Source organism: Leptidea sinapis, chromosome 14, assembly GCF_905404315.1.
Source record: "Leptidea sinapis chromosome 14, ilLepSina1.1, whole genome shotgun sequence".
NCBI lineage: Eukaryota > Metazoa > Arthropoda > Insecta > Lepidoptera > Pieridae > Leptidea > Leptidea sinapis.
Genome location: NC_066278.1, coordinates 3,431,269 through 3,453,568, shown reverse-complemented (window position 1 = coordinate 3,453,568; position 22,300 = coordinate 3,431,269). Strand labels below are relative to the sequence as shown.

Here is a 22,300-nt window from a genome sequence, read left to right as displayed (position 1 = left end):
TAGATAATTAGATGTACGTTTTGTGATGATGACGACAAAAGAATGACTAAGTTAATTATCACGCAGATCAAGCTATGTAAAGTTAACGTGCTTCAAGCATATTTTTTTTATATTTGTCTATAAATGAGAATGTATGGTTGACCGTGACCACGGGCGCAAGTGATAGTGACTCGTGACCAACGTTGTTGACTCTCTCTGCAAATGGACATGCATGCATGTCGTTGCATCTATAAATGCCGAGGTGCTAAAAGCGTTGCGGACTTCCTCCGCTTTGAACACGGCGTAGAGGGTAAACACGGCGAGACTGGGACCGATTACCGATCCCCTGCCGTTGTTGACATTTGCTTTACGGCCGGTTTATGACGCTGCCCAATAAACATTGTAATGTCGGTGCTAGGACGAGCCAGATCCAGCGGCATCACTGCGTCTGCTTTGGTTATTATCAAATATTTGTTAAATTGATGTACCTATTCAGATAGACAACGAATCTATTAAAAAGGATGGGAGGTTGTGAATGAGAGAAGTAGAATCAGCTGCCCGCTACAGTTCCTGATTGACATTTTGACCTGATTCTTGCCGCCAAATTCCACCTACGCACGACACGCCACAAATTAGAATATCATCCCCACCATCTGGATGTGAAGCGTTTCTCCACAGAGCGGTTTTTAAGAAACTTTCTTCCACGTACAACCAGGCTGTGCCGATATGATATGGGGTCCCTTAAAAAAAGCACATAAACCTTCCTTAAAGGCATGAGAATGTGGGCAGCGATAATCATTTAACATCAAGTTACCCGTACGTTCGTTTCTCGTCCACTTCCATTAAATGACTGTTATGCCTCTATAAGAACTCTGGCGTTGATTGTTCATACTTTCCAACAGGTGATACACCTACCCGTTTATTCTCTCTAACAAAGATAAAAACGTATTAGTTTACTGATGTACCAAGTTAGGTTTTTAATTAGAATTGCATCCAGCGTATCAACCAACTCCCTCAAGCAGATTCAAAGAGCTTACTCATCATTGATTGACTCTGGTGTCCATCTTGAATGCCACCAATCATCTATTTTTTTCCATGTGTGATCATAATGAAAGTCAATTGCTGCTTATAATTTCAAGTGTTCTCACATCATTTATGTCAACGAACGTGTATAGAGATAATATGTGCATTATTAACTCTCCTCAACAAATAATATAGTGGACATTTAATGACTGGATTCTCGAAACATTGCTACGTGATTTCCTGCGCAGTCAGCTAATAATCTATACGGTCGGTATTGTGTCGAATAATAACCAGAAACGATCGGTCTGTGGCTATTCAAATAAAGGTGAACGAGTGATGGAATTTTTACCATAGAGGGCGCGTTCCTGCATCGCAATAAGCTGCCAGCACATCTGCATGCGTGGTGGACAGTGTGCGTCCGGCTTACTCATCCATCGGCCCAACGATCGGGCCGGGTATCGTGTTCACTCACCGCAGTAAAACCGAACTCTCACTGCGGCTCATTCACATCCAAACAGGCAGAGTTCACATGTCTCCAAATGTTACGATCCCATCCGATTTTATTGTTCTCGTTTACTTCCTAGAATCCGAACTCATCTGTGAGTTTTCTCTTGTCTCATTATTTAAAATTAAAGCGAACCTAAGTTCCTACCTCTGATCTTAACAGAATCCCTTTACCTCTTATTCTAGCCGCGTGTTATTCAGTTTTCTATTTTTTATACTTTTCAGAACTCTCCATGTCTCTCTCTTCGTTTATATCATACTTTTGTTCTACTATCTATTTATGGGATTATGGTGATTATTATAACAATGTTTAACATTATGCAATTCGTATTGCTCACCAACGTTACCAACATCGACATCGTTTAAGATAATATTTAAATAAGTGAATTTAAATTAACCGTCCCTCCCATCGATGCATTAGGCGTGTGTTTGTTCTAATTACGAGATCCGCGGGAGAGCGTATACTCTATAACTGTCACTCTCATAACTATTAATGGAGCATTATTGTAATCACTTGTGTGTTCCCTTATCTCGTAATAATGGAAGCAGTGTGTTGAACGCGTCCTTTGTAAAGGCTTATTTATACGAACGTTTATGATAAGCTGCTTATTTATAACATATCCAATCATTTAAATGCCATCAAAAGAATAAATTGTAAAAAGTTCTTCTACCGTAAAAAGTTGTGAGATCCATGTAGTATTGAGCTGGTGAATTTATTCAGCCCCAACTTAGCTAACCTAGCAACATCGAATAGTGACCATATCAATATTAAAAATATTTTATGTCTTAAAATGTTTATTGACTTGACCATCGCACTAAGCAATCTAATTTAGTATAATTATCGATTACTTCTAATAAACACTGTATTTTTTTTATTATTTCTTAAAGCCCACTCTCTGTGTTATGAGCTTTTGTTATTTTTGTAGAATCCTCCCCCTTTACTTCTCCGGTACAATTATATGAACTTCAGCTACATATAGTTTTTCTCAAAGCCCACTGTCTTTATGGGTTTTTCTCGGAGGTTTTCATGTGACAATTTTTGGCAAATCTGGATGGTAAATGCTTCTTGGTCAATTATATTCACAAATTGAGGTTTCCTGCGCTTTAATACTTCCAAAGTTGACATTAATAAGATGAAAGTCGCCCAGACTTGTAACTCTCGAAATTGCCACGTAAGCTTGCCTTACCTTCAATAACTATGTAATCCCATATATTTTATAGGGGATTACAAAGTTATTTATGCACTTGGTGTATCTAGATAAATGGACCGAAATTGCAATATATTGTATATGGTTTTACCTTTATTTATACACTTAATACTTATATTCTGAATTTAAATCTAGTATGTCTGCTAAAAGTGCCTTAGACTTTTTGATGATCGGTCAGTTAAGTGAGTGAGTGACAAAATTAAGAAACTTTGACTAGTTATAATTTTTAAACCAGGGTTCAATTTGAATGAAATTTGAAATAAACCTTGTGTATACAATGCCTGCTTGGCTACTAAAAATTCAGGCTGTTAGTTTTATTCACAACGGAGTTATAGTGGGTCGAAAATGGCCTGAACTTCTTCGAGAAAAGGATGGTACGGCCGACCAAGACCTATGAATTTCTTCGCCATTTTCGTGCAACTAATTCTGAATGTCGCGGAGTGTTGCTACACGCGAATTCCTGTCATAGACTCACTCAACTTTTAAAGTTGTTCCGTTCGCTGTACGATTATGTAGAGAAGCCCTAAAGTACAAACAACGAGCACTCGTTACGCTGTGTCACTCTGTGTCTGTATGATTCACAGTTCTTTGTTTACGGCCTAAAATAAACGCCGCGCGGTTCACTAGCACCGTACGACTATTACTAATCCTTACCTGATTTATTTGAATAACGTAAATAACAATGAATTATTAATACGTATAAGCAACATTTGAATTCGTTATGCTGTCGTAAACGTGAACAATAGAGAAACAATGAGAGAATGTAATGTCAACCGTCAAATCACGAGTGAGCGCCGTGCGGTGTCAGCCACGGAGAGGTTATGTAAGACGATTCTAAGGATTGGAGGGCTAATGACTTTAATGCTGCCATTATTGCGAGGCTGTTAGGAGGGGAAACAGAAGCTCGGAGCGGTTTATTTTCGCGCAATCATTCAATAAAACGTGATGTTAGCAACAAGCAATCGTAAACTCCCTCGCCTTGTTCCTTGGAGAAATGAACCAATGTGTGATAGACATCAATATCTAGTGTTATCCTTTCTTGACAAGTAATAAAGTGCTCTTTATTGCGATTACCCCTTGTTGGAAATCGTTAAAAGTTCGTTTAAATATAGAACGCATTTGATTAAAAGCAATTAACGTTCAATTAAGCTACGAGTGGTCTCCGTTTGGCTCGGTCGCTGTATCAATTGTCGCCGACCGTCTCCCAATGGTGCGGCCGGCGCGTAATCTGCGTGTTGTGTTACACCAGGAAATCATATCACACAGTTGGTTTAATGTTTGTTGGAATATTAATTTTGGCAATTAATATAGTACACTTAACTGCAAGCTTCGACGACCCCTATATCTCAGTGGTTAGTGACCCTGTCTACTTAGCTAGAGGTCCCGGGTTCGAATTCCGGTGATGAATGATGAATATTAATGTTTGTGTCCGAGTCATGGATGTTCATTTGTATTAATGTATGTTTAAGTAAGTATATCGTTGTCTTGCACCCATAGTACAGGCTATGCCTAGTTTGGGGCGGGATAGTTAGTGTGTCAATATTATTTAAAAAAAAAGCTAGCGATCTTCTTGCCGGTGTGTTAGAAGTACAGAATATTTATCCCAATTATAAATTTCGTGTGACCCAGTTGAGTGACGTTCACATATGACTGAATAAATGATTATATTATTTCCATATTCGTTGTAGCCTTTGTCGTCTTTGTCGAACTGGGTTACTTTTAAATATTTGCGCTGTTGTAATTTGAATTGTTAAACTCGATCTCTGCACCGTTTCGCACATGCGACTCGACTCGCTGAAAACCAGTAACCTGAATAAGAGTCTTTGTTCCGAAGCCGTTGCCCTCGTAGGTTATCTGAAGAGTGTGTATATTTAGCAGGACCTTACGGCCCGCGAGAAACGTGGAGGTGTCAATTCTACTGATTGCATGAGTAAATACACATGCTGTCATGATGGCGCGAACGTTTTCAGCGAGGTCGATAACCCAACGAAATAACAATTTTTTGCGTTTACATAAACATACGTGTCAAAAATTACTAATATAAATGTATTTATTGATATTGTGTGACACCGCCTCGTTTACTTCTATATTATCTATTATTTGTAAGTGTCGATGATACCTGCTCAAGAAGCGTTTGTCATTTGTTTTATATACAACAGAACAACGTATAATTACAATGAGATTTGCAATTTGCAAGTTCATTCGTTTTGATAAAAGCTTGATTGTGTTATCTGAGACTCATTCTTAGTGGGATTTCAAGTTGTTTTGCCGGTTTTTCTTATTTATGTTGATTGTTGACATTAAAACAATAATTGCTATACTTAGTTACTCTTAGTCTCCGTGTATTATATCACTGTTTGCTGAAATCAGCTATTTTAATTTATCAAAATTATTCTTGCTTCAATATGTCATGCTTATTTATGAAAGATGTTAATAATTTGCGAAACTTATCAGCCAACTTTAATTGGCAGGCGACTTTTTGATACACGAATGGCTTTCAAAACATCGAGCTGTCCTTGTGTGGATTTTAATGGAAGTTTATTTAGAGCGTTGTGATCCTGGCGAGCGCGAGTGGCGCGGACCAGTCTCATACACTAACGTGTTTGTAGTTTGTGCGACCTGTTGAATATTGCCCGCTAACGGACAGTAATGCATCTCAGAATAGCTGCGTGCTCGTCGCGTTGACACGATCGCACGCTAATAGAAGCAGCACACGAAAGACGACGGACGCGTCCCGCCACCTGTGTTTGTGTTTACCCGCTCTACCAGCTCTACTACTCTGAGTTGAGGAGTTGGGTTGGGTTGATAAAGTAAAGGACATTACCTATTTATTTACTTTACACTTAACTGACAACAGTTTAATGCGATTGATTGATCTGGTTACCACATCCAAATGAATTTCCGCAAAAACATTTCAAGCTCAGGGTTGGCTGTTGCAAAAATCGTTGGTGGCGATGGTCATCTATCGTTGGCCGCACCACTGGGAGTACGTTCTGCTCCGGCATAGCGTGATTCAGTAAAGATGATCATCACTAACCATTGAGACAGCTGTTACAGACAAATCGCAAAGGTTAGATGTCATCGTTCACGGTCCCGAGTACGCAATTGGCGCGGCCGTTGGAAATCGGCATTTCCTCGGTTGCGGCTGGTCGCCACTAGTTGCGACGCAACGCCCGATGGAAAGCGCTGAGCAAATGGCACGCTCTGATAACCCTGTCATTACACTTCGCTCGCCGTCGACACTCGAGCCGACTAACCGCTCGCGGCTCACCACGTCTCTCCTAGCCCTTACGCTTTTGACAGATGCGCGAATCCACCGGACTCGATTACGGCATAGCTCGTAACACCATACCGAATGTAGTGTGGCTCAAAGATTTAGAACTAGGCAGAATTGACATACCTATATATTGTATCTACGCTACATCTGTGATGGTCTAAGCGTTTCGTCAAACATTAGATAAATTGTTATGGGGCAGTGCAGCCGATATTAATACCATCTTTGTGCTGCAGAAGAGAGCTATTCGCGCTAACTAGGTCCTAAAGAATCTTTAAGAGAAAAATTTAAAGAAATAGACATTTTCACTGTTGCATCTCAATATATTCTTGATAATATTCTATATGTTCATAAGCGCATTAAAGAATTTGCTAGAAACTGCGACAATCATAATGTTAACACGAGGAACAAATTTAAACTTATGATACCTCAGTTAAGTCGAGTTAGTTAATCTTTTATTAGGCGATGTTTTTACATCATTACACATTATTATGTTAGGTGTTTATAGTACCCAAACTAGGTAGTGCGATTGTTTACTTGTAACGAATTAAATTTATGCATCGATTAATAATTAATATAATTTGTCATTTTAAAAGACATGGTTCATGTTTAATCGCTCTACGCACAAAGCGGAGACGAATGGAATAAACAATGATGTGTCATTCACATCGATTGAGGACGCATACAAGATGGGGTACTGTTATAAATAATGGATGCCGGCCTGTTCTGTCGCTCGTTGTCTAATATGTGTATTCCGAACCACAAGAGAGCACACCTTTTATAACTACAAGTACTTCGTGTTACGTAACTTACCACTCACCACTATACTAGTGGGAACTGGGAAACTGCATCGTTGATTTGGCTTCTCACAGACGTGGTCGCTCACACAGGACTCTTTCTATATTTAGGCAAGTGCTAATGACATAATGACGAAACACACCAATGCATCGATCCTGAATCAGCTCCGAATAAAAACTCGCTTCTCCGCCATGTGTAGAAGCGCGCACAGTGCGCAGAGGCGATGAAAGCTTGGAAAAAATAATTGTGGTTGGAAATACCGAAGGGAAAAGATCGCGGAGTCGTTCTCCAACAATATGGACTGACCTAATTAAAGACTCTTTATCCAAATCATCCGCTCCAAATGCAACCATATTACTGACCACGATCCTCAGACAAGAGATGGACATAATACCCAAGGTAAACGTCGTCCTCATACAGTTACCATAACGATACGATAAACACTATTATAATGCGATTCTGGGTGATTATCTATTGAGCCATACTAAAACTACAGATAAAGTAAGGGTGCAAAAATAGTCCTAGTAAAAAACCAACCACCGCTGTGGTAGCCGTTGACATATTTTCACATAAAAATAGAACTGTTCACACAGCGATACAGACTTGTATTTGTCATCCAGCTAATAATAGTCCACTTCGTAGATGATAGCAATAGCAATTTATTATTAGGGAGAATAGTCAAACAATGGTGGTCAATGAAGGCAATCTGGAGACAACGACGCGAGTCACGAGCGAGGGCGAGAGCGGGCCGCGTGTTCATTGTTATGCTGATGTGAAGTTCGACGATCTTATAACAAAAGTCAACCAATTTGCATTTTTTACAATTACTTCTCTTGTACATAGCAAGTGGTCATTGGAACTATTGTAACAAAGAGTAAATAAATCACGAGACGACACGACAGGACACCGCTAGAACAATCTGCTTGAAGTCATTAAAATTCGGCTCACCCCGGGGCCCTAACGTGCCTGCTTTTAAGGGTTCGTTAATTGGAAGTGAGACCCATTTTAACGTTGAGATCGTTGCCAATAGCCTGCCATAGCAGGTAGATGCGACCGATCAGTGTCGGAGGATCGTTTTTTGTGGGCTAGCAGGTACCCCGGTCCCGGTCCCTTGGAGCCACATTCACTTTATGGAGCAAAAAATGAAACCTTTAACCGTACCATGAAAAAATAAACCATTACTTTGCCTAGTAAATCCCCATTTTAACATATTTAACACGAGTCTACTTATTACTATTAAAATATAATATCCTACTTTTTTAGGGTTTTTACGTTTAGCTATATTTTCATATGATATCTTCGTGACTACTAATGTATTAACAGTAAATTATCTATTATGGCTAATATTTTACCCAAATCGGATAATCTTAGATTCACACATATTTTATTTTATGAAAGTAAGGGACGAGACGAGCAGGACGTTCAGATTATGATTCAAATTCAAATATTTTTATTCAAAATAGGATTTAAAATCACTTATTGAACGTCAAAAACTACCACCCATTCTAAAGAGACCGCCTCAGACCTGAGAAGAATGAGCGCAAGAAACTCAGCGAGCTTTTTTTTATATAAAATATGGATTACAATGTGATATCGTACAATAAACATTTATAATTAAAGAGCCTGAGGGTGTTGAGGGTTAAGTGAAGAGGGATTGATACGCTCTACCCATTACAATGCAGTGCCGCTCAGGATTCTTGAGAACCCAATAATTCTGATCGGCACTACAATTGCGCTAGACACTTTGAGACATAAAGTGTCAAGTCTTATTTGCCCAGTAATTTCGCTAGCTACGGCGCCCTATACAGTAAAGTTTACATATTACTGCTTCGCGGCAGAAATAGGCGCCGTCTCGTCAAATATTGTCTCGTCATACTCATTACTCATAATTTCTACCTTCGGTCGCGACGTGAATACAAGAAAATAACGTCGTGTTTGTTATTTTCAGAGCCAATCTCGACCGGTGCAGACGATGAGCGGGTCGTTGAACAGTCCGCTGTCGGGCGCCGCCGCCGCGACTGGCGCGGGCTGGGAGCAGCACCCCGCGCTGGTCCGCGCCGCGTCGTCGCCGGCGCAGCGCGCGCTGGCCGGCCTGCTGTCGTCGCTGGGCCACCGCCGCCTGGAGCGCACCACCAGCGACCCGGCCGCCCCGCCGCCCGCCACCAGCCGCTACAAGACCGAGCTGTGCCGACCCTTCGAGGAAGCCGGCGTCTGCAAATACGGCGACAAGTGTCAGTTCGCGCACGGCATTCGCGAACTCAGGAACCTTCAACGCCATCCGAAGTACAAGACCGAACTGTGCCGCACTTTCCACTCGGTGGGCTTCTGTCCGTACGGGCCCCGCTGCCACTTCGTCCACAACGCCGAGGAGGCCCGGCGCCGCGAGTCGTCGTCCCCCGGCGGCTCCCTGGGCTCGCTGTCCTCCGGCGGCTCGCTGGCCTCCTACATGAGCGACGGCTCCCGGTCGCCTCGCTCCCCACACTCGCCGCTGTCCCCGCAGTCCCCGCTGGCGCCGCACTCTCCGCCCGCGATGTCTCCGCCGGCGCACGCGCCCGCCTTCGCCTTCCGCCGCACCCACTCTCCCGACCCCGAAGAAGAGAGGCTTCCGGTATTCAATCGCCTGTCGTCGGCGTTCGGCGACCTCGTGATCGCTTAGGCGCAAGAAACTCCCTAGTCGTAAGATATCGAATCCAGCTTAGCGTATAAGGATCGTCCACCACCCGAGTGCCTCCTGACGTCTTCCAGAGCGCCGCGGCCGTCCCGTGCGCCGCACCCCGCTCAACCGATGATCTCCACTCTGGCCGGCGCACCCTCGTCGGTCGTCTGCGGTGTGAATGTTGTACTAATGTGTTTGTAAGCAGTGCGCCGAGCGGTGGTCTCTGTAAAGTTAGTTTATAATAACATTATTTATTTGATAAACTGCCTATCCGCGCTAGATCCCTGCCGCGAGATGGCGCTCGTGATCTATTTTTAAGGATTAAGATAATAATTTATTATTTATTTCGAGTCTCTTTAACTGTAATATTATATTATTTGTACCTAGCGGAGATGGCGTGCGTCGTTCGGGACGTGCGCGTCCTACATCCAATCGCGAGCCGTCGTCGGTCACGTCCACGTCTGGTACCTCAATCAAATTGTTTGCCTTCGACACTCACGAGTGGATGTGACCGACGCGCGACGGGAACTCGACGGGTATATCGCTCCACGACCACTTTGCGACGGTTGCGTTTGTGCTCTAGTTGTCGTTGTCGTGAGATGGTCGCAACGATGCCACAGTCGACAAACGCAACGCGGATCAATCTTCTCGTAGAAGTACAAAGTGTCGGTACTGGCCGCCTCGGGCGAGTCGTCTGCGAGGTTTTTGTTTTTTGCGTGGCGGTCGGACGAAGGCGCGCGGAGCTCGAGAACCAGTTCCACACTTTTGGTGATTGTTTTGTTCGTCCTCACGCTCAACAACAAAAGCCCTGCACACACGCGTGATATCGCCGGCCCGAACTCGCCACACAACCAATTCGTATACCCGTTGAAACATCGAGCGCTCTGTATCAATTTCTGTAGCATAAAAATAAATAAATTGATATATTATTATGATATAAAAATTCTAAATATTGACGACAATAAGGAGCCAGGTGATAGAATGTGTTCGGTGTGAGCGGCCACAACCCCCCGCGCTTCCAGCCCCCGTGCCGCTCGCGCCTTCATAATGAGTGCCTTCTACTATATATTAATTAATAAATCGATTATAATATTTAATTTCTAGTTATATCAAAATACATGATTGTTTATTTATTGTCTAATTTGAATATAGAATTCAAATTGGCACAGTTATTACTTTTGTACTTTTGACAGAGCTAATTGTAGAATTTTGAATGGAATGGATTTTTTTTCTTTGAATTTAAAGTGTGATATTTTATATATGTAACAAAGTTTAATTAAAGTTTAAATTAAGGGACCAATTAAGTGATCAGGAGAAGTTCTGATAGAAACTGCAGATGATAGAGATATTACATATGAAAGCCACAGAATATTTTTGTACTCATACAAATTGCAAGGTACCAGTAATAAATAGTATAATTTTGATGTTGTTTCTCTGTTTTGTATTATTTATAGACATTTGTACCGAGGTGGTATTTATTTGTAGAGCAGACGGTTCAGTTTCAGTTTTCTCCATGTCAGCCGAGTGGTTTCCTGACGCCTTGTAACCACTAAGGGATAATAATTTTGTACCTAATAATAAGTATTTAGTTGTAAGCGTTTTTCATCGCGAATATTATTTATTATCAGTTCATTACGAATTATAAACCATTAAAGTTGATTTATTTAATTTCTTTTGTATTTAAACGGATATTTGATTATAAGTACGATTACTTTGTAACTTAATGTTAGTAATATTATTATCATGAGTCATTTAATATAACAGATGTTAGTTTAAAACTCTAGTACCTATGTCACTTATAATTAAGTATTTAATTTTTTTTATTTAATTTTTTCATCGTAAGTTAATCTTCAAAAAAAATGACTATTATATGACGGACAAAGTGTAACAGCTAAAGTGCTTGTTAATGACATTCTTTTTTAAGGTTTCTTTAATTTGCATCTGCATTTTTTGAATTATAGTCAAAAATATGTTAATTATTTTTTTATTTTTGTTTCCCACCTGCCTCGTTCTATTTCCCTACCTTTCCAATCATTGAAGCATTGAATAAGTGTAGCAAAACAAAAGGTTGCGAAATCGCTAAACAATAGAATCGTACCCGGAACACAGGGCCCGCGATAGTTCGCAATAACGCTTTTTGTATCAGTGAATTACGTAATAGAGGTTGGATTGTCACGTGGGAGAACACGACGCCTTACGTTGAAACAACGAGCTCAGCAATCACTAGTCGTAGTCAGTAGGCTGCGAGTTACGACGGCCTCGTGGCGAGCTGCTCGAGCGGGCAAGTGATCTTCGCAGCCCCTGGCCTAAGAGGATGTAAATATACTAGAGACGGGACTGCCTAAATAAAAATTGAAATTTAGTTTAATATGAAACTTAAAGTAAAAGTTGTTTGCCTTAAGTTTACATTCGCTTAAGACGTAGACTTTCAACTGTAAGAGGCTTATTATTGTTATGGAAAAACCGCCAAAGGATATTAGTTCCAATGTATCAAAAAGCGATCATTTTTTCAATTATTCACCTAGGTAGGTCATTTTACATTGTAATCAATAAATTGAACTTAAACTATGATAATGATGTTGTCATCTCAGCAGAAAGACGTCCTTTGCTGGACCTCCCACATAGATCTCCACCACGATCTGTCCCATCCCAGATCAAATGTCCATCTTGTGGGATCAATCAACACTGCGATTTCCTTGATATCAATGTTATCAGCACTGAATAGATTGCATTTAATAATCAAAGAGGATGTAAATACTACGTAATAAGAGGTGGGACTGCCTAAGTCAAAATTTAAATTTAGTTTAATATGAAACGTGCAGTCATTACACAAAGTTTGAAATAGTAGAAATTGGCGAAGGAGTATAATCCGGCTAAGTTTGAAAGCGAACAGTTGCTTAAAACGTAATGGATTTCGGCTATCTCCTTTTTTTAAAAAAGATTCTAGTCGTCATCTGTTAATCTATCAATGATTGCACGTTTCATAGAATCGAGTGAATCTTTTTTTTTATTTTTTAGAGAGTTTCGCTAGGCTGTCTATGGCCTTTCCTGGCCACTGGATGTGGCATTATATTGAACATAATATCACATACCTCAGACAATGTAGTTCGACAGAGAAACATTCATTGGTGTAAGGAGACTTGTTTAAGACATCTCTCAACTAAGAAGGATAGACTAAATAAACCTAATAATAAATGTTTCAAGAGATTCGATGGTAAAACTACGACTTCAAAAGTTGACACATTAGTTATCAAGTTTAAAGCTCAAAATGTTCCCGAATCACTTCCAATAATATTATTTTTAGTGTATAATTATTATTATTATCATAACATTGTGTTCTGGATGGGTCACGGGATACTAACAAGAATCTGCAAAGCGATATCGGAGTGTCGACTGTCGAGCGCTCCTATTTACTGTCAAACTACTTTATTTGCAAGAAACACAAGACTGTCAATGTCAATCGAGATTGACTGTTAAAAAACACAAATAAAAAAAAAAAAAAAAGTACTTGTTAGTATATTATAATACACAGTAGGAAGAATAGAATAGAATAGTATATTATAATAAACACTTAAACATTGGTTCAACTTAAAATAATCGTGAAAATAGTCGCGTGTGACACAATATCGACCATCCCATTCCACAGTTCTTTCAATTCGAGCGTTCGAAAATTAAATCGACTTCCTTGACGTACATTCAAATTCAAAAACACTTTATTCCATTACATGTAGGTGACAGTTATGAATATAAAAAAAATAAAAATATTGTTTCTTATTGAATTTACCGCTACTTCGTAAAGGGTTGAGCTAATGAGATGAATATGCTGTCCTGAGTCTAACCACCGACAATGTGATGTGCTGTGACGTATTGCAGATTCGTACCTTGCTATGCATATTATATATTAAACCTCGTCTTAGTGTATGTACCTACAGCACATCACATTGTCGGTGGTTAGACTCAGGAGAGCATATTCCGACGGAGCAACTAACCGTTCTCATTAGCAGGAGCGGAAAAGTGTGCATGTCACGTTTTGTCTGTGTCTCCCAAGTAGGTTACCTACTCGAAGTTATAATATTACTCGATCGGCGGCGCATCATACTTAAAGTAATGGTGAAGATGATCAAAAATTATTAATGATTGACACAAATACCTAATAGCGATGCTGATCTCTCGACCACAGTTAATCGATACGAACTAGACAATTATTATATAAGAAACCCATAATAGTAGGTATATTATAATACAAGTAAGCTAAGTTGCTCATTATACACGAGGTTGTAGGTTGCAGTAATCGTAAATCAGCTGAATGTCTAGTAAGCAAGTTGCTCACGAGTCTCATACGTACGTTTTCAACACACTTGCTAGGAAAAACTAACATGTATTGCATAAATCCAACAAATGCGATACAAACATAATATGAAAATTATGGAAAATGGCGCGCAATGTTATTTTTCGCGTCAAAATATGCAAGGTGATTGATTATTCCTCCTCCTCGCGTCGGTTTCCTCAGTGCTGAGGGTCGTGACAGAGTACTTTGTTGCGTATTATTTGCCGCCATCTGCCCCTGTCGGAAGCAGAGTGTAAAGCGTCGTGGACAGTGGTTTCAAGTGCAGTGCGAAACTGATCGGTCCATCGCATGGGGCTCCTCCCTCTTGGTCTTCTTTCCTCCACCTTCCCTGTTATCATCAGTCTCTCCAGGTTGTCTTCATCCCTTCTGGCGATGTGGCCGAACGGACGTGTCCTAGGACCCTGCATGCATTTTCAGCGGCATAAAACCTCTTTGTTGTTGCAAAAAAGAAAATCGTATAACCCGATTAAATCTGCTCTGTTTATTCTCATATAATTTGCTGTTACTTAACTATTATGCCCTAGTGTTTCATACTTTGCATGTGTGTGTTTTTTAGTTCAGCTTATAGGCTATTAGATAGACTTATAGCCCTAAGAACGATGTAAGAAGGCTCACTTTACGAGCAAGTGTGTTGAAAAAATATTTAAGATACACATGTATTTACACAATATAACGAACATACATCGAAACAATATGTTATGTTTTTTTTAAAGTGATAACCCTCACTTCCAGGATAAATACACAAATAAAATTTGAAAAACAAAATTTTATGAACGATGCGGGATTCGAACCCACGACCTCCGGCGTTCCGTGCCGGTGCTCTAACCAACTGAGCTAACCGTTCGAGTACCGCCTCGTGTTGTGGCTTCATCTACAGGATCTACTTTACAGTTGATAACCTGCTCAACCCCAATATTTGCATATAAGGAAATTTACTTGAGAACGGCTAGCTCAGTTGGTTAGAGCACCGGCACGGAACGCCGGAGGTCGTGGGTTCGAATCCCGCATCGTTCATAAAATTTTGTTTTTCAAATTTCATTTGTGTAATATACATCGTATGATAATATACTGCAGCAATAAAATACTGAAGCAGGCTTTATTTCATTTCGAAAAGAAAAAGCTGTAAGTATTATTTATTGGCTAGTCAGTCGCTTGGACGTTGCGTACTTGTAATTCGGAGAGCTGAGTCGGCTACTCTTGTAACCGAATACCAAGATAAGGCAACCTTGACAAAACCACTCGATCACACCGGACAACTATCCTTTCAACTCTATTGCACTCCACATACGACCGATTTTGCTACAGCAGTGCTATTTGCTAAAACGGATGTATAATCTGAACTCCATTCATTATGGACGCATTTTTATATATACTTGTGTGCTCTTAATTAGCAGTTTTGATAAATAAAATGATTATAGTTGAACAAATAGAGCAATATAAGTTATGTTGTTATAATTTAATGTTTATGGTTGTTATTCTGCCCATATCATACCTACAATTACATTAATATATACTAAAACACAAATTAAATTTGAAAACAAAATTTTATGAACGATGCGGTACTCGAACCCACCACCTCTGGCGTTCCGTGCCAGTGCTCTGCCAGCTGAGCTAACCGTATGCCTAAAATCTTGTATGCTTTGTTCAACTCTCAGGTTGTGGCTTCATCTACAGGATCTACTTTACATTTGATAACCTGCTCAACCCCAATATTTGCATATTAGGAAATTAACTTGAGATGTCGCTCTTGTAAATCTTAACAATTTATTATGTTTTTAAAGTGATAACCCTCACTTATAGGATTTATACACAAATAAGATTAGTTGGCAGAGCACTGGCACGGCACGCCAGAGGTCGTGGTTTCGAGTCCCGCATCGTTCATAATATTTTGTTTTCAATTTTACTGTATACTATATCACACCCATATTCGTGTGGTTCAGCTAACGATTCCCGGCTACTCTCGTTTATTGGCCGAAACATAATATTATGAACAGACTACAGAAACAGTAACTCGAGTGAGAGGCTCCTTACCACAATGGCGCCTATTTCTGCCATGAAGCAGTAATGTGTATGCATTACTGTGTTTCGGTCTGAAGGGGGCCGTAGCTAGTGAAATTACTGGGCAAATGAGACTTGACAACTTATGTCTAAAGGTGTAAAGTTGAAGTGCCGCTCAGAATTTTTGGGTCTGTTAAAAATCCTGAGCGGCACTGAGTTGTAATGGGCAAGGTGTATCAATTACCATCAGCTGAACGTCCTGCTCGTCTCGTCCCTTATTCTCTTAAAAAAAAAGAACCAGCTTCATTCATTGACAACACCATAACGCCCCGTTTTTCGCAATTGAATTGTTGTCACTGTCCTTAAAACTGCATAAAAGAGCCAACAATATTTCCTTTTTGGATCTAAGTATCAGAATACAGGGTTGAAAGGATAAGAGACACCCTGTACGCTCTCTAGAAGATAACGCCGAATTGGCTTTGAAAATAAAATTGTAAATAATACTTGTCCTTCACGCTGACCAGAGTTGCGCTCTATAAGCGAAGTCCATAAGTTTGATAAGTATTGCTTTGATGAATTTTAACTTATTATAGTAGTTTTCGTTGCACAAAGTATGTCTCGCAGGAGAGTGTGGGCGACAGTAATCATTTGACCTCTGGTGATCCGTATTCTCGTTTGTCCTCCTCTTCCATCAAAGGCGAATTATACAAAATATGTTTGGTACTGTAGCAATGCAATACGAATAAAACTAGCACAAAACCACATAAATCCACCAAAATAACACAATTTCTCTCACAGCACACGTGCTTGCATCTTATCCATTCTTCCGAGATTTTACAAGTGAAGTTTGCGTACAAACGTCTAAAAAGAGAGACGTACGAGTGCGTTCCAATTTCATTTCGACGTTCCCTTAAACGTCGGCCAAGAGCCTGCACTAAGGCTTAGGGAATCCTTCAATAAAAACAACAAGAAACAAAACGTGCTAAACTACTGGATTGACCTTTCTTGGCCAGGTCAACTCATGCCGCTGATGTGATATGCAAATCACTTTTCTAGCCAATTAAGACCCTAATTTTGTGTACTGCTATTGCTAGTCAATGAAATACGCATACAATTTCGCCGGCCTTTAAGATAAAAAAAGCTAAAAGAATCCTTGAAATGAATAGAACAGGAAGGAATTGGAACAATAAAATATTCCGAATACAAAATCAAGTTATATCAGATATTAAAGCCAACGCTAAACGTACTTCAAACATTTCGAAAGAACATTTACTTCCGCGAACAAACACTTCCTTGCATTACCTAACTTATGCTGTAAGCCATCTAGAGCATTAACTATTTACCTAAAGCCGAACAACCAACGTCTTGAACATCTATCAGTCGACATTCGGTATCAAATAAGTAAATAAGAAATGTTTACTCACAGATAATAATAATTGCTGCTGGATGGGTGTGATAAGGGAATATTATCTAATGTTTGTATTGTGAACGATTAGATAATGTGCTGTGGCCTAAACTAAGGTAAGTTTTACGGATATTGTAGATGTTATAGCATCCAAAATATCAAGCAACGTCTGGGTGTGTAATGATTTAATATACGATGTAAGGATGAACCTCTGTTCTCCCGTGGATATCGTGAGTCATAAACCGGAGGAACATTAAAACATAATATAAATAAAAAATATTCACGTCAGTCACAGCATTCACTATGGAAACTTTCAAATTTACTAGATGATAGGTGAATAATTCCCGTCCATTAAAATATGAAGTGTTGTTTTATTCGAGTCTATTTTGTGATTCGAACATTCGAGAGATTCACGAATTAAGTCTGAAATTTAGTTGCCTAAATTGAGTGGGCATTTGTTGCTCTGTAGGAATTTATATATTGACCAGTATGTACCTCATGATATACTTAACACGTGGCAAGGATGTTTCTTTCTCGTCTTCTGCTCACAAAGCCTTCGAAACCTTCGAGTTGGTATGTTAATAAGTGGTGGTTTATGTATTGCGTAAGAGTTTGTTTAGGGGATAGGTACGAGAGTACGTGAAAGGGCTGAGAGACAATTCCTGACCAGCGTGGCTCTATCGCAAAGGCTGTAGCGTGAGAGCCAATGCATCGCTGTTGGATCTGACACAGTAATGGCTTCCGACAGTTCCGAACAGCGCAACTATAAAGTTTGAGCGATAAGTATATCACAATTTCTATATATAATGTCAATGAAAGTAGAGGATGAAGGAGATATTCGTGTTGGCTCATTAAAAGTGTTTATCATATCAAAACACCTAAAAAGATTAGTGAGTTTGTTTTTAAATAACGATGATTTCCGGTAGGTAATAATATAAGGCTGAAGAGTTTTAAAAGTTTGAAAATACGAAAGTATTAAATAGAAATTGAGAACGAATTATTTAAAGGGTTCGAACCGTGGGAAGGGAAGATTTGGTGGGTTTTTGTAGAGTTTCGGCCGGATGTCCTCCATCCTTTAATGTGAAATGCATCGAAAGGGTTTGCGAATATAATTAGAGTGGTAGAAACGTTTATTAAATAGATTCAGCAGTCGTCAGCCCAGGGTACGGCATCCAAGAGTGGAGTGGAGGTGATGAGCAATATATATAATAATATAAGAAGGCAATTTATTAAGTATTCCGTAGCGTTAGACTTAGATAGTCTATTATAAACTCTTATGTTTTTAAAATGATAACCCTCATTTCTAGGATGAATACACAAATAAAATTTTGTGAACGATGCGGGACTCGAAGCGACGTCCTCTCGCATTACGTGCAAGTGCTCTGCCAACTGAGCTAACCGTTCGAGTGACGTATCGTCATAAAATCTTGTATGCTTTGTTCAACTCTCAGGTTGTGGCTTCATCTACAGGATCTACTTTGCAGTTGATAACCTGGTCAACCCCAATATTTTCATATTAGGAAATTGACTTGAGATGTCGCTCTTGTAAATCTAAACAATTTGTTATGTTTTTAAAGTGATAGGGTTATCACTTTAAAAACATAACAAATTTCTAGGATTATTACACAAAAAAATATTTGAAAACAAAATTTTATGAACTATGAGACTGCACCGTCACGCTCGGCCATACAAACTCTGTTAATTTTCCATTTAAGAAATATACATTTTGTCAAACATCAGATTATGTAAAAATTCAAACAAATTATTGTTATTGGATAGTTTTACGATATTTTATTTTTAAAATTATTGGAACATATTTTCTTTACTATTTTCTTCAGAGTAAAGTTCTTTTCAAACGTGGAGCATAAAGTTTTATTTATTAGAAAAAATCCGCCAACAAGGTATACACTATTATTTTTTTTATGGAAAAGGAGGACAAACGAGCGTACGGGTCGAGAGAGTACGAGGTCACCTGTTGTTAAGTGATCACCGCCGCCCACGATCTCTTGCAACACCAGAGGAATCACAGGAGCGTTGCCGGCCTTTAAGGAAGGTGTACGCGCTTTTTTTGAAGGTACCCATGTCGTATCGTCCCGGAAACACCGCACAAGGAAGCTCATTCCACAGCTTTGTAGTACGTGGAAGGAAGCTCCTTGAAATCCGCACTGTGGAGGACCGCCACACATCCAGATGGTGAGGATGATATCCTAACTTGTGGCGTGTCGTGCGAAGGTGGAATTCGGCGGCAGGAATCAGGTTAAACAGCTCTTCGGAACACTCCCCGTGATAAATGCGGTAGAAGACACACAATGAAGCGACGTCTCTACGCAACGCCAAGTGATCCAGCCGTTCCCAGAACACTGGGTCCCCGACAATTCGAGCTGCTCTGCGTTGCACGCGGTCAAATGGATCGAGCTGATACTGGGGTGCGCCAGACCAGAGATGACAGCAATACTCCATGTGTGGCCGGACCTGCGCTTTGTAGAGCGCTAGAATGTGGGCCGGCTTGAAGTATTGCCGTGCTCTATTAATGACGCCCAGTTTCTTTGAAGCCAATTTGGCTTTGCCTTCCAGATGACCACGAAATTGGCAATCGCACGAGATTTCGAGACCCAGTATTCCGATACTAGGCGAGGCTTTGAGAGCGGTGATACGACAAATGGGGTTTTTTTAGTGGTAAACGCGCAAACTTGAGTCTTCTGGGGGTTAAATTGGACAAGGTTCAATTTTCCACCTTCTCAAGAGAGGACTCGAAAGAAGACACGAGTTTCTCCCGGCACTGGTCGACGATTTCCCGAGAGAGACCTGCATGGCCCGTGTATATGGCATCACCAGTGCTGTCGTCTGCATAGCAATGAATGTTGGAGGTGTCCAACATATCATTGATATGCAGAAGAAACAGCGTGGGAGACAGCCTTGGGGCACTTCAGCATTCACGGGCTAATACCACAAACACATTGTATTGCATCACCAATAACATACATCGACCTTACCTACTGTAAAAAGCAGCCAAGTGCGAGTCGTACTCGCCCATGAAGGGTTCCGTAGCAGCAAGTAACATAATATAAAAGTTCTTCTAGTTCGTTGTAACTTTGATCGATGTTTTAATAATAGTGTATTTTTTTCAATTAAGTTATGGATAATTTTCGTTCAAACCAATTTTCGGTGGAAGTTTGCATCCTAATGTACATCTTAATATATATAAATTAAGTGACACGTTGTTTGTCCGCGATGGACTCCTAAGCTAATGAACGTATTTGAATGGGGATTACTACATGGAGTGCAGTTTGGTCCAACTTGAGAGATAGGATAGTTTTTATATCGATTTGGGACCCATAATTATTTTTATTTTCAATATCAAGTATGGACATATTTTCTATGAAAGAATTCGCCAGTTCGCCATTCCGCTGTGAAACAATTTTATTATAGCAACAGGGAGCATTTTTTACGAAATAATTCTTGATGTTTTGAAATATTATCGGCAAATTCCTATAAAACAGAAGTTTTTTTATTATCTACAGAACAACGTCTGTCGGAGCAGCTAGTATTATATATATTTTTTAGTTTAATCATTCTATTATTTTACAAGTTACAGGGGTGCCAGTGCGGTGGAACACATTTTACCACTTTGGAATTGTGTCTCGCGCAAACTATTCAGTTTAGAACACAAAAATATTAACAACCTCACCCGTATGGGTGTCCGTAATCAGTTAGCCTGGGCCATTGCGCGTGTCCATTCGTCTTCTGACCCAAACCAGAGGTTATTGAGTGTAAGCGTCTTACACAAAAAGCATCTTGACTGGAGCGTTTAAGGCGACACTAAATGCCAGCGACCTTGAGCGATATGAGTTCACGGCTGCCGACCTCTATGTAACAAAGCCAATATTTTTTTCAAAATTCTTGGGTGGAAAACAATTTATATGCTTACAATCCTCGTCATTCAGTACTTATCTGAATCGAAAAAAGTACAAGCTATAAGAACAACTTTTATGAGAGCAGTATACTAAACAAATGCATCATGCCGAGAAAAAACTTGTTTAACTCCAAACAAAACTGGTAGTTCATAATAGCTCTGGAGTGTTAACTTTAACTAACAGCAAGCATTAGCAACCTACAAGTAAGACTTACGGGTATGTGTAACAGGATAAAGTAGTGTTCATAGCTCCAAATGCTATATTTTCACCACAAAACTTGTATAAAAACACCTTGCTTGCGTGTTTTCTGCTTACTCTTCGCCTTAAGTCACGAATCCCGATTATTTCGTGCTCGAGTGGTCCGGACGCCGCACTTAACCAACGCCCGCATACGAATTTTGCTTCTAGTCAGTCACCCAGCGTGAAGGTCGAACGTTATTGCAAAAATCCTTTTTTATGTTAAGCTGACTGATTTTATATTATTTCGTCTTTTATAATAATTTATATCTTAATATATATATTTCTTGTGTGCGTGTGTATGTCACTGAACTCCTCCTAGATGGCTGGACTGGTTTTGATGAAACTTTCTGTGTGACTTCAGGTGGATTCGAAGATGGTTTAGATTCACAATTGATCTACTTACTAAACGGCTGGACCAATTTTGATGATATTTTTGTGTATTCCAGTGAATTTGAGAATGGTGTGTGTCTTCAGGTGGATTCGAGAATGATTTAGATTCATAATTAAACTACCTCCTAAACGGCTGGACCGATTCTGATGATTTTTTTGTTTGTTTCAGTGAATTTGAGATTGGTTTAGATTCTCAACTCCATCCATATTATATAATTCTCCTGCTCATGTGTATGTTAGTGAACTCCACCTAACGGCTGGACCGATTTTTCAAATTTAAGACGTGTGTACAGAACAACGTCTGTCGGGTCCACTAGTCTATATATATAAAAATGAATTGCTGTTCGTTAGTCTCGCTAAAACTCGAGGACGGCTAGACCCATTTGGCAAATTTAGGTCTTGAATTATTTGTGGAAGTCCAGAGAAGGTTAAAAGGTGAATAAATAGGAAAATGCTGCTAAATTAAATAAAAACATCAAATTTGTTTTTCCTTTGATGTGTCCATACATAATTTCTATGATAGAATTTACTGACGCATGGTTTGTCAGTTCTGCTGTGAAACG

The 22,300-nt window shown here is 39.9% G+C and overlaps 2 protein-coding genes across 2 annotated transcripts in view; one reads left to right on the top strand and one right to left on the bottom strand.

Moving 5' to 3' along the window:
• Positions 1 to 11,418, top strand: part of LOC126968086 (protein TIS11) — a 55,721-nt gene extending 44,303 nt beyond the window's left edge. Inside the window, exon 2 of the mRNA XM_050812901.1 lies at positions 8,735 to 11,418. Coding sequence (XP_050668858.1) covers positions 8,735 to 9,442 — 708 coding nt within the window. The 3' untranslated portion in view covers positions 9,443 to 11,418. The remainder of the gene's footprint in view (positions 1 to 8,734) is intronic.
• Positions 1 to 22,300, bottom strand: part of LOC126968075 (retinol dehydrogenase 5) — a 180,134-nt gene that overhangs the window by 5,068 nt on the left and 152,766 nt on the right. The gene's annotated exons all lie outside the window — the stretch shown is intronic.